General features: G+C 48.5%; 1 protein-coding gene across 1 annotated transcript in view; it reads left to right on the top strand.

The window, feature by feature from the left end:
• KIAA1210 (KIAA1210 ortholog) overlaps positions 1-13,271 on the top strand; it is a 135,910-nt gene that overhangs the window by 57,766 nt on the left and 64,873 nt on the right. The window contains 1 exon segment of the mRNA XM_054507800.2: positions 11,359-11,456. Within this exon segment, the coding sequence (XP_054363775.2) occupies positions 11,359-11,456 (98 nt within the window).

Below are 13,271 nucleotides of genomic sequence, written 5' to 3'. Positions count from 1 at the left end.
TCCACACTTTTGCGTTTTTCCAGAATGTCATATAGTTGGCATGGTACATTGTATGTAACCTTTTCAGATTGGCTTCTGAGTTCATTTGGGCTGCTATAACAAAATGCCATATCACGAGTGATAAACAACAAACATTTCTCACTGTCCTGGAGGCTGGAAGTCCAAGATCGGGGTGCCAGGGTGGTCAGGTGAAGGCCCTCTTCTGGGTTCTGGGTGTAGACTATTGAGTTCTGAGTGTGTCATGACATGGTGGGAGGACTGGGCTAGCCCTGGGGCCTCTTTTCTAAGGGTCCTAACCCCATTCAGGAGGGCTCTGCTCTCACGACCTAATCACCTCCAAAATGCCTCACCTCCAAAATACCCCATCTCCTAATACCATCACCTTTAGCATTTAGGTGTTCAACATATGGATTTTAGGAGGATACAAACATTCAGACCACAGCAGGCTTCTTTCGTTTAGGGATGGGAATTCAAGGATCTTCCATTCTTGTCATATCTTAGTAGTTCATTTCATTTTAGTGCTGAATAATATCCCATTGTTTGAATATACCACAGTTTATTTATCCATTCACTTATTGAAGGACATCTTGGTTGCTTCCAAGTTTTGGCAATTATGAATAAAGTGGCTGTAAACATCTGCACGTACATTTTTGTGTGGGCATATAATGTGGAACATCTTTTCATATGTTTCTTTGCCATCTGTATGTCTTCTCTGGTGAGTTGTCTGTGAAGGTCTTGGGCCCATTTTTAAATCAGGTTGTTTGTTTTCTTACTGCTGACTTTTCAGAGTTCTTTGTATATTTTGGATAACAGTCCTTCATCAGATGTGTCTTTTGCAAATATTTTCTTCCAGTCTGTGGCTTGTCTTCTTGTTATCTTGACATTGTCTCTCATGGAGCAGAAATCTTTAATTTTAATGAAGTCTAGTGTATCAATTATTTCTTTCATAGATTGTGTCTTTGGTGATGTATCTAAAAAGTCATGGCCATACCACGGTCATCTAGGTTCTTTCCTATGTTACCTTCCCGGAGTGTTACAGTTTTGTGTTTTATATTTAGGTCTATGTTTCATTTTGGGTTAATTTATGTGAAGGGTGTAAAATATATGTCTAGATTTATTTTTCTTTTTAAAGATTATTTATTTAAGAGAGAGAGAGCATGAGCGGGTGGAGGGGCAGTGAAGCAGACTCCCTGCTGAGCAGGGAGCCCAATGTAGGGCTCGATTCCAGCACCCCGAGATCATGACTTGAGCTGAAGGCAGATGCTTAACTGACTGAGCCACCCAGATGACCCTAGAGTTGTTTTTTCATATGTGGCTGTCTAGCGGTTCCTGTACCATTTGTTAAAAAGACTATCTTTGCCCCATTGTATTACCTTTGTTCCTTTGTCAAATATCACTTGAGTATATTTATATGAATCTATTTCTGGGCTTTCCATTCTGTTCCATTGATCTATATTTATTCTTTACCAATATCACACTGTCTTGATTATTGTAGCTTTATAGTAAGTCTTAAAGTCAGGTAGAGTCAGTTCTTCAACTTTGTTCTTCTCCTTCAATACTGTGTTGGCTATTCTGAGTCTTTTGCCTCTCCATTATCAACTTTAGAATCACATTGTCAATAGCCACAAAATAACTTGCTGGGATTTTTATTGGGATTACATTGACTCTATAGATCAAGGTGGGAAGAACTGACATTTTGACAATATTGAGTCTTCCTACCCATGAACATGGGATATCTCTCTATTTATTTAGATCTTCTTTGATTTTGTTCATCAGAGTTTTGTAGGTTTTCTCATAGGAAATTTGAAAATCTTGTACACATTTTGTTAGATTTATAGGTAAACACTTCATTTGTGGGGGTGCTAATATAAATAGCATTATGTTTTTAATGTCAGATTACATTTGGTCATTGCTGACATATAGAAAAGGGATTGACATTTGTAGATGAACTTTGTATCCTTCAACCTTGCTATGACTGTTTATTAGTTTTAGTAGTCTTATTGTTGATTCTTCCAGATTTTCTACATAGACGATCATATTATCTGTGAACAAAGACAGTTTTGTTTTTTTCCTTTCCAATCTGTATACCTTTACTTCCTTTTTTGTCTTATTGCATTAGCTACAATTTCCAATATGATGTTGAAAAAAAGTGGTGAGTTGGGGCACCTGGGTGGCTCAGATGGTTAAGCGTCTGCCTTCGGCTCAGGTCATGATCTCAGGGTCCTGGGATCGAGTCCCGCATCGGGCTCCCTGCTCAGTGCAGAGCCTGCTCCTCCCTCTCCCTCTGCTTGTGCTCTTCTATCTCTCTGTCAAATAAATAAATGAAATCTTTAAAAAAAAAAAAAAAGAAAAAAAGTGGTGAGTGACATCCTTGCCTTGTTTCTGATCTTAGTGGGAAGGCTTCGAGTTTCTCATCAAGAATGATGTAAATGGTAAGTATTTTTAACAATTTTTTTTTGTTTTTTTAGATTTTATTTATTTGAGAGAGAGAGACAGAGATAGTGAGAGAGAGAGCACAAGTGGGGAGGAGAGGGAGAAGCAGGCTCCCCACAGAGCAGGGAGCCCAATGCGGGACTCAGTCCCAGGATCCTAGGATCATGACCTGAGCTGAAGGCAGACGCTTAACCGACTGAGCCACCCAGGCGCCCTTTTTAACAATTTTTTATCAAGTTAGGGAAGTTCTTTTTATTCCTAGTTTATTCAGAGTTTTTAATCATGAATGGGTGTTGGATTTTGTGAAATGCTTTTTTCTGTATCTATTGATATTCATATGATTTTTCTTTTTTAGCCTGTTTAATTCATTTTTGAATGTTGAACCAGCCCTATATATCTGGAATGCCTACCATTTGTTGTGGAATAAATACCATTTTTTATATGTTGTTGGATTTAATTTGATAATATTTTGTTGAGGATTTTTGCATCTATGTTCTTGAGAGATAATGTTCTGTAGTTTTCTTGTAATTTCTTCATCTGGTTTTGGTTTTAGGGTAATGCTGGCCTCATGGAATGAATTAAGAAATAGTTCCTCTGTTTTCATCTCCTGACAGAGGTTGTAGAGAAGTAGTATAATTTCTTACTTAAATGTTTGGTAGAATTTGCCAGTGAACCCATCTGGGCCTGTTGCTTTCTGTTTTGGAAGATTATTATGTCAATAAGTAATTTAAACAGTCAATTTCTGTAATAGACATAGGCCTATTTAAATTGTCTATTTCTTGTGTGAATTTGGCAAATTGTGTCTTTCAAGGAATTGGTCCATTTCATCTAGGTTATCAACTTTGTGGGCTTAGAGTTATCCATAGTATTCCTTTATTACCCTTTTAATGTCCATAGGATTGGTAGTGATGTCCCTTCTTTCATTTCTGGTATTAGCAATTTGTATCCTTTCTCTCTCTTTCTTTTTTTAGTTAGCCTGGCTAGTTTTTAACTCTCAGGGTTGGCCACACTGAGCCTCCATCGTTTGTTAGTTACCGTCCAGGTGGGTTTTTTGTTGTCGTCGTTGTTGTTTTTAACCCAGGCACCACTTCCTGTGGCATTTCTGTTAGTGAATCTTGGCTTTGGGAAGCCATGTCTCCCTATATTTGCTTGTCGGTCTCTCCAGTCTTGGGGACAGAAGGTTGCCTTAAGTCCTCCCGTCTCTTACAGATCCAAGAGGAGTTGCTGATTTTTCAGTCTGTTCAGCTTTTTACTTGTCATCAGGACTTCTAAGCTCTTACATGCAGAACTGGAAACTAGAAGTTCTACCGTAAGATTTTTTTTTTCTAGCTTTATTGAGATATAATTGACATATAACATGGTATAAGTCTAAGGTGTACAACATGATGATTTGATACACATACATATTGTGAAATGGTTACCACAATAAAGTTAGTTAACACCTTCATCGCGTCACATAATTATATTTTTTGGGGGTGAGAACATGTAAAATCTACTCTCTTAGCAACTTTCGAGTATAGAATACAGTCTTATGAACAATAGTCTGTACATTACATCCCCAGAACTTGTTCATCTGAAGTGCTGAGGAAACAGGACAGACACTCTGGCGGTGAGTATGAGAGAGAGGCCAGTGTAGCAGTTCTCCAATTTTCATTCCCAAGGATCATTTGAAAGTCTGTTGATGTGCAGTTAGCAAAGGATGGGGGACACCTTTTTGGCCCGGGAGGAAGAGATTGTCAAGTTAGCTTACTAGGTAGAACAAAAGCAAATGCAAGAGCCATGTAGAGCATGACTTGTTTGTTTCATTTCTGTTTTTGTACATAAATTATATATATATAAAAGTATATATATATTTACACATACAACTTTTTTCTTTCCTGGAAGGAACCCAAGACTTTGGGAGATGAAGAGTAGAGAGGGGGCCTTTCATGTTTCATTATTTTATACCAGTGTGCGCCATTAGAATTTTTTAACCATTTTTTTTCTTTCTTTTTTCGGGGAGTTCTTAGAGGCCAGCTGCCCTGGCTACATGCCTTTCCTTGTCCCACTGACCGGTCATTCAACTCAGGATGCCAAAGGCCTGGGAGGAAGGGCTAGGAACTCCTTCTCCAGGATGTTAAGTAATGGAGGAAATAAAATGACAGCAGGGGGCTGTTTGGGTAGGCTGGTGTGAATCACTGATTCCAGACCCAGGGGGGCTCACTTCCCTCTCAGCTCCCTGGATGAGGAAGCCAGACCAGGTTTGTGCCTGCCTAGGTGGTAAAAACCCCATTTACAGTGCCAGGCAAGTCTCCCTCCTCCAGCGAGGGTGGCATTCCTGGCTGGGCCTTTGCTCCCTGGGCTGATGGCTGGACGGAGGGGGGGCATTCAGGCTTTGGATGGTGAGGGGAGGTGACGCTTGGCAGGGTCTTGCAGGGGAGGTGACGCTTGGCAGGGTCTCTGACCACGGAGGTGGCAGCCGTAGGGACCCAGCTGCCTCACACCTCCAGGCTCTGGGCTAAGTGAAGTGTGAGTGATACATGCATGTGCTTTCTCTTTCCTGGCGATTTGCAGGTTGGAGATCATTAGTTTGGCCATGGCTGGAGGTGAGGGAAAAGAACGTTGGTTACTCCTTCCTGAGCACCGTTCCACCCCCAGGCTTTTGAGGGCCAGGGAGAGGGGGAGAGTGGAGGGGATCATTTTGGAGTTTTCGCCTGGCCCGGGGAAAGGAAATGAATGCATCCAGCAAGGAGGTGGCAAGGACCTTCCACATCCTTGCACCTTCCCTCCAACATCATTGACCCCATCTGAGCTCCAGCTTCCACTTGAGAAAGGGAAAATCTGAAAACGGGCCAATCAAGTGGACCAGCGGATGGATGGGTGTGTTTTTAGAAACATTCCACGATGTCTATTTACAAACTCTTCTCTGTCTGTTCAGTCAGGCCCACAACTGGAGCCAAGTTCATGTTATTGGACATATAGCCTGAGAGCAATAAAACGACATTCTAAACATTCTATATAACATAGCCTTCCTCCAAATCTGGTTGCTCTTCTCTGCCACAAGGACAAGCCTGGAGCATGGCAAGTGATGATAACTTTCCTGGTTGTCCCCTCCCCTCCCCGATCCGAGGTGTCCAGGTGGATGGAGATACTCAATGACTGAAAACTACCTGATAGAGGAGGAGGAGAAGGAAGTAGGCAGGATTGGGAATTACTATCAGCAAATGCCTGCTCTGTAAGCATTCCACCTTTAATCCCTCCAACCCCAGGGAGGCGTCCCTCCCCTCCCCAGTTCCCGGGTTCCACCTCCCCATTTCTACCTCCTCCACCCTGAATGCAAATCTATATCAGACTTGACCTGTTTATAAATGTTGGGGGTTGGGGGAATTCCCCACCCCACCAAGTGTAGCTTTCCCCAGTCCAGCTCCCTTAGAGATGTTCCTGGCTCTGTTGGTCTTTAATTCCTGGATCCCACTGGCCTGCAGACTCCCTAGGGTGTTGTGAGGGCAGATACTCTACAGGCACTCTGAGATGTCCGGATGAATGGCTCCACAGAAGCCATAACCCAGCTCACTAGCTTGACCTCCCAAAGCTTCGTGAGATGTCCCTCCATCTGGGATGCTGCAATCAGCACAGTCACATGGATACAGACACTAACCTGCTTTGTCTCTCTCATTTCTAACCCTTGAACCCACTGCTTCTTTGCCAGCCTTTAAAAGGAAGGGAACTCATTCAGTGAGCCTCAGGAGGTCGGACCGAGGGGAGAAGGAAAGAGGAAGGAGGGCGACAGAAGCCAAAAGGAAAGGGGGAGAGACACGGACTGAGAGGAACCTTCTGGAATGGCTTGCATCTGTTCAGAAGTGAGGGAGTCTCACCATTCTCCATTTCAGGCTCTGGTGCTCACAGAGATTTTTCAAGAGCCAGATGTTTAAAGGTCCTGGCAGGGTTTTTGAAGTCAGTCCTGAAGGTTTCAGTTGAATTTACCCTGCCTGTTTAAGACTCACTGGAATCAATGGTTAGAGCCAGGAAGATCAGATTCCCTCCAAAAGCAATGGAGGCATTCGTCCAAGAGCTGGGGTGGGGGGATCCCTCACAATGTTTGTGCTCTCCCCTTTGCTGGGAGGGAGAAGCTGTACCCTGCTACCCCTGGAAATCTGCTTTGTTGGCCTGGCATCCTAAGGATGTGCCCAACTTGCTTAGTAGAGGTCCTCCTCATCCGGCAAGCCAAGCAGTGGAATGTAAGCCCTCCGGGGATTTAAAAAAAAGTCTGGCGGTGCAGGAAGGTATCTACCTTCAAGCCGAAGAATTTATGAAACCTATTCCCCAGCAATTGTCTTGGTAGCCTGCCTTCTTACCCAGCGCCCACCGTGCGACGCTGTCATCAGGAATGGCTGGCCCTTGGGCATGCGGTCATTTTCCAGGCAATGCGATATGACTGCAGGTTTCACAGAACGGTAACTAACAAGGTATCCCGCTCACGAGCTCTGGGTTACACGGGGCCGTACCAGCTCCGATGGTAGATACAAGAACAAGCGTAAGAAATGCGTTTTGCCCTCTGGAGGCTTAAAACCGGAGCAAAGGATGTAGGATGTCTGCAGGTGAAACACGCGAGGACAATGAGAGAGAGTATATGATCACGGGTGAAATGACGATGGCATGATAATAGCAGTCACTCCCAGTTCTGCAGGCCTTCCTAAGGGATAGGCCCCATGTTAAGGGCATGACATTTGTTCTCTCAATTGAATCCCCATAAACAACCCTATGTGGGGAGGTTCTATTAACATGTCCATTTTTGAGCCGAGGGAACTCGGATTTGCAAGGTGGAAATAATTTGCTGCTACCACAGCTGATCAGGGCAGGCAGAACTAAGATTTTACCCCCAACTTTTAATTTTGAAAACACTTCCAAACTACAGGGAAGCTGGAAGACTAGTATAATGAAGATGCATACAGGCTCACCTACGGTCACCAAGTGTCAACATCTTACTACATGTGCTCTCTCATTCCATTCTCTGTCTCTCTCTCTCTCTCTCCACACACACACACACACACACACACACACACACATCCCTACCCATTTTTTTCCTGACCTACTTGAGCATAAATTGCAGACATCCTTATACTTCACCTCTAAATACTTCAGCACGGACCTCCTAAGAATCTTTTTTTCTCTCAGAATCCCAATCCAGCTATCACACATCAGAAACTTAGGCAGGATTTGAACCCAGCTCTGGCTCTGGAGCCCTGACCACAGGCGATGCAAGAATTCAGAAGAAGGAGCCATCAGGGCAGACTGGGAATTCCAGGATAGATTTTCTGTGGACCCTCCACTCCTGATTATTCCTAGCAATGGAAGAAAGGAGTTGGCCAAATGATCACAAAGGATGTGTAGTTGAAAAACAAAATTCTGTGAGGGGCGCCTGGGTGGCTTAGTCGTTTGGGCGTCTGCCTTCAGCTTGGGTCGTGATCCCGGGGTCCTGGGATCGAGCCCCAAATCGGGCTCCCTGCTCAGCGGGAAGCCTGTTTCTCCCTCTCCTTCTGCTCCTACCCCTGCTCATGCTCTCTCTCTCTCAAAGAAATAAATAAAATCTTTAAAAAAAATTCTGTGGTTTTCGGAGTGTGTTCTATTTGAGTGGAAGGGGAATGACATGGATTTGCCTTCCTAATTAGCTTCTTCTCTGGCCAGTATTAAAATTGGTTTTTCCTAATAATAATAATAATAATAATAAAATGGGTCTTTCCTAACCACCCGCTGACATGACAACTGGGGGTAGACAGAAGTTATGCGTTGATTAAACCATAATTGCAGAAAATCCATTAAGTGGGCAAGCCACATATGAATCATAGAGAAATGACCATAAATTCTAGCTAGAAAGGAATTCTTGCTAGAAATCTTAGCCACAGGTGAGGATTCAGCATGCACCATGTAAATCTAGTCCTTCCCCCCAACTACCAAGTTAAGAAGAGAGGGGCCCTCGCACTGCCCCGCTCCAGAGAGCCCAGTCTACTCACCCAGTGAAATTTCAGAAGCAGGGTGTTGCCTATTGAAGACGGAAGGGAAAAGAAGGCGCCCTACTACAGACTGCCTAATACCCCTTGAGGGTATTGGGTCCCTTGAGGGACCTGGTTTTCTTCTTTCTTCTAAGCCAGGGAAGGCAGATTTAGAAAGGCTGTCAGATCAGGCCCCGTCCTGCAGTGTGTAATGACCCCCCCCAAACATGCACACAGGAGAAATCTTGCCCTTTAAAAAACCCTTGATTTCTCGCAGTAATTTTAAAAAGCCCAAAGCCCGCACCCATGTTTGCTTTGCTTTTCATACTGTCACCAGGCACTTCGAAAATCAAAATATTGCAAAATCCAATATTGCCCCCACATGTCAGATGCCAGGGCAGAGACACCTTTTTATTGAACTGGGGTTGGGAAAGAGGCCCCTGCTGGGTTTTTCAGACCATAAGCCTTAGTTGGCATTTTTGCTCTTTCTCTAGTTCTCTCGGTTTTCTGCAGACACAATCCGATCAGCGGTATCTCTGAATCCATGTAATGTAAACCGTGTTATAATGGGGATCCACTGTGCACACACGATCTTTGCTGGGGACTTCCATCTGAAGGGCATTGAGATTTCACAACTTTAAGGACATTCATGCCCTCTTCTCTCTCACTCTCTCTCTCTCTCAGCTTTGTGACTCCAGCCTTGCTTAGGGTGTAAATCATTTTCCTTAAGATTGAAGGAGAACAGCTCAGAAGGGTCAAAAATAGTGTTCAGATTGAGGGGGGAATGTTTGCAACCTTGCTATTTAAAATCTGCCTCACCTCTCTCTCTTTTCCCCTCTGTCCCACCCGCCCCCCAGCCTGCAGAATCTAAAATGCCAGAAAGTGACTTATTCACATTGCCTTCCCAAAACTGGTGAGTGTCCGTCTCTGCCCCGGGGGTAAAGGTCTGGGCTAAGCCCCGAGGGCTTCCCCTCCTAGAGACTCCGCACACTCCTTAGCCCCGCGGGGATCCAGACTTAGCCTAAGACCGAGCATCTGGTATTTTGCACCGAGGATGCTGCGGTGGCGGGAAGTCGGAGGCAGGGGAAAAAGGGGAGTTAACAGTTCGCAGCCTCGTAAGGAACAAGCCCGGCCCATTTTGGACCTAGTTCAGCAGCCAGCGAGAGGCCTCGAGCAGAAACTTTATCTGGGTTAGTGCACCGGCCCGCGGGCGTGGGCTGTGCGTGCAGGCCCCTGGCTGCCGAGCTGTCCCCCCCGCATGGCCGCGGCGCCCGCCCCTGGGCAGCGCGGCAGTTCCGAAGCACCATGGCTGGCTTTTACGCCTGCCTGAAGACTCAAGAGTAAGTGGCGGGCGCCCGCACGGCTCCCACCAGGCTCCCGGGAGCCCAGGGTGGCGGAGCCCTCGGCCGCCGCCGCGGGGGTCTCTCCCCGCCCGGGGTGGGAGGGGCGGGGGGTGCCGGGGCTCGAACCCGCCGCCCGGGGGCAGCACGCGCGGGGAGCGGGGCGCAGGTGGGCGTGGGAAAGCGGCGCGGGCCGGGGGGGGGGGCGGGGAGGCGGTAGGGGGCCGCCCCTGGCTCACCTGAGTCCCCGGGGCGGCGGCGGGGCCGGGCCGCGGAGGCGGGGCGTCTCGCCGGGGCCGCTGCGGTGGTTGATTGGTCGCCTCGCAGAGGGAAGGGGGGCCGCCGCGTAGGGAAGAGGGGGCCAAGCAGCAAGATTGGGACTGGGGAGTCCCGTTATTCCCGGGGTGCCCCTCCCCGCGCCGCGCGATGCCCCGCTTCTCTCCCGGGGCGAGGGTCGTCCGCGGCGCCGGGGCAGCCTCGCCCGGAGCGCGCGCGTGACAAATGGCTCGAGGGTCTGAGACGGGACAGTTGCAGCGCGAGGATGTTTCTGTCCCCGGCGGGCGGGCCGCCAGAGAGGCGAGGGCCAAGCTGCAGGTTCGGGCGTGCACGTGTAATAAACGTGCAATAAGCCTAGCCCGCGTCCTCTTCAAACAAAGCGCCCCACGGACCTGGATTTGACAGGGCTCGTTTCCGGGACGGGGAGCGCCGTTCAAGTAACCTTCGCGGTGATCATTCATTCGGTGAAATCGTGGGTTTCAGGGACACGGGAGCGTTTGGTTCTGGCCCTAGTCAGCAGCCGGCGGGGCTGAAAATACAGATACGGGGGTGGGGAGAGGCGGGGGCAAAAAGTGAGAGAGACAGAGCCAGAGAGAGGCAGAGAGAGAGAAGGAGAGAGAGAGAGAGAGGACAAAGGAGGACCAGAGGGATGGAAAGCGAGCAGAATTTGAATGAGTGGAGAAAATCGCTTTAACTTTTCTGAGTGATCTTAATTTTCTAAATTTGGTGTAAGCTATACAAACTGCAGTCTCCCCCACTACTGGAAGGGTGTGGACCCCAAGCCGAGTATTCTCACGCTGCACCCACAGCGGTGGTTTTGGGTGTGGTGGGCACCTATTGCGGGAGGTGACACCAGGAAGAAGATATTAAGCAAAACGGATCCATTCATACGGCTCATTAGTGGGGGCGCGAGTGTCCATGAGTATTCCCCAGGTTCATTCGTGAAGCTGTCACCATCTGGAATCAGGGCCAGAAAGTCACCTCACTCACCGCAGGTCTCCAGTAGCACCGAGCCCCCGCTGCTCTCTCCTCTTGTGGAAAAGCACTGGCTAGACCGGGCCTGGCAGCCTCTGGCGTGATTTTCCGGGGCATCCGCTTTGGAGGTGGTTCAGGCAGGGGGCTGTGGGGACACTGACCGCCCCCTTCGGCTCTTGCTTCCAAACTGGCACCGTAGCCCGCTCCTGTTCTCGATGGGCCTGGAGTCTCGACCGGTGAAAAGTGGCCTTGCCGCTCTTTGAAAACCCTACCTCCGGGGCTCACCTGCCAGTCGTGCCCTTGACCTCTGGCCTCGGATGCCTGCGGTGGAAATTACGGCGCTTTCTCTGCGTAATTCGCTGTAGCACCAGATGACAGAGAAGTTGGCGGTGGAGGCCTTGGGAGGCGGGAGAGACAGAGCCACCGCCATGGGAGGTGACAAGGGCAAGGTTACTGTTCCCAGGTGAGCGTCCAGCCCTTCTTCCCTGGTGCTCAGTGCCTGCGTATATTAGATTCTCCTGCTCGAACCAGGGGCCTTCCTCAGGGCCCCTTCATGCCGATGTCTGCCTTCCATGGAGGGGATCCGAGGCAACCTGAGGCCTCTGGGGTGGAAAAGAGACCCTCATGGACCCGTGGCTATTCCTGTCGTCCCAGCTGAAGGCCCCAGTTCATCTGACCGTTTATTGAAACTAGGCTGAAGGAACAGGAGACACGGTAGGAAGGCATTTGAGGAGGTTAAGGAGCCATGGCCTCTGTAAGGAAGTGGCTGGGAGTCCCTTGGAGGACCTAACGGGTAGGGCGACTCGGTAGACATTCAGAAACATGGTGCACCTGTCTGCAGGAAGCTTTGTGCTCAACACTGTGGTGGTGGGGGGGGACGCGTGCTCTCCCTTCCCGGAGCCAGATAGGCATGGCGTCTGGTACAAGCATTTGTTGGAGGCGTGTTGTCGGCTCCTTGAGAAGCTTGCCTTCTTAGAGAGCGGCCAGCCGGTAAAGAGCGGTCTGGTCTGCAGGAGGTGGGGTGGGAGGGATAAGCTCAGTCAGGGGGAGCCGAGGGGAAGGAGACAGGGAGGGAAAGGGAGGGTGGAATTTGGGAGAGTGGGAAAACACCTTAACATTTCCTGCGTCGTCTTAGGTTTCTCCATTTCTTCCAAGCTGGACAAGATGCAGCCTCCCAGTTATCGGATGTGGCATAAGGGTTGGCTCAGTTTCCTCTGCAGATCACCCCTGCAGTCTCGATTTCATAGGTGCGTACGTTTATTTGATGAGTTGGAGATGGTTGTGGTGTTTGGCCAGCGGTGGAAATGGGTATATATTCGGAGCCATCCATACATCCTCGTAGGCCCTGACTCCATGCCACCAGCCACACTGATGCCTTGCTCTACTCCAGTTCCTAGGGGACCAGTTTTGGTGTTTGAATTCTGAACTGGTTATGGTGGATATGGTTCTTGCTTGAGGTAACTAGCTAGTAAGTCCCGTTATGTTCATAGACATGGTGTGACAGCAGGGGACAGGAATTTAACAAGGGATCAGTGGATATGCCTATTGGTGAAAGGGAGAAAATACTAGGAGTCTTGAATTACGTGCCACCATAATTATGTGCCAGTATATATGAGGAGATGAAGGAAACGCAAAAGAACTTTCTTTTTTTTTTTTAAAAAAGTACTTATTTGAGAGAGAGAGAGAGAGAGAGAGAGAGCACAAGCAGGGGGAACAGCAGAGGGAGAGGGAGAAGCAGGCTCCCCACTGATGCGGGGATCGATCCCAGACGCTGGGATCATGACCTGAGCCGAAGGCAGTCGCTTAACTGACTGAGCCACCCAGGCGCCCCAAGCAAAAGAACTTTCTTAACCAGACAAGATCCTGTAACGGTGGCATGGGTGAAAATGTCTTTATTTTAAGGGTGAGGTAATTGGGCCCCGAAGACGTTAAGCGACTCTCCCTGGGCCACCAGGCCATGACAATTCCAAGGTCAGAATCCTGAGTGCCCTGACTTGCGTCATGGAGCTGTATAGCGTGCACCGGAGGCAGGATTGGCCTTCGAGCAGAGAGCCAGAAGCACGCCCCCGGGGTGCTGGGGGCCCTAGCTGGGGCTGTTGCAGAGGCAGATTCAGCCCAAGACAAAAGAGTGAGCTAGGACAACTTTGTTCTTGGCCACCCCAGTCTCTCCAGTTACGGCCCCTTTCCCATGTCAGCCCCCTTCCTGCTCCAGGTGTTCTGGGCCTGAACCTTGCCCTTCCCTCCCAGCCCGTCTTCTCCAAGCCTCTGCCATCCTAGG

This window comes from Mirounga angustirostris, unplaced genomic scaffold (genome assembly GCF_029215605.1).
Source record: "Mirounga angustirostris isolate CCGP_5_RB_7025 unplaced genomic scaffold, mMirAng1.0.hap1 SCAF_11, whole genome shotgun sequence".
Classification (NCBI taxonomy): Eukaryota; Metazoa; Chordata; class Mammalia; order Carnivora; family Phocidae; genus Mirounga; species Mirounga angustirostris.
The sequence above is the reverse complement of the archived record's forward strand: the minus strand, read 5'-3'. Positions and strand labels throughout refer to the sequence as shown.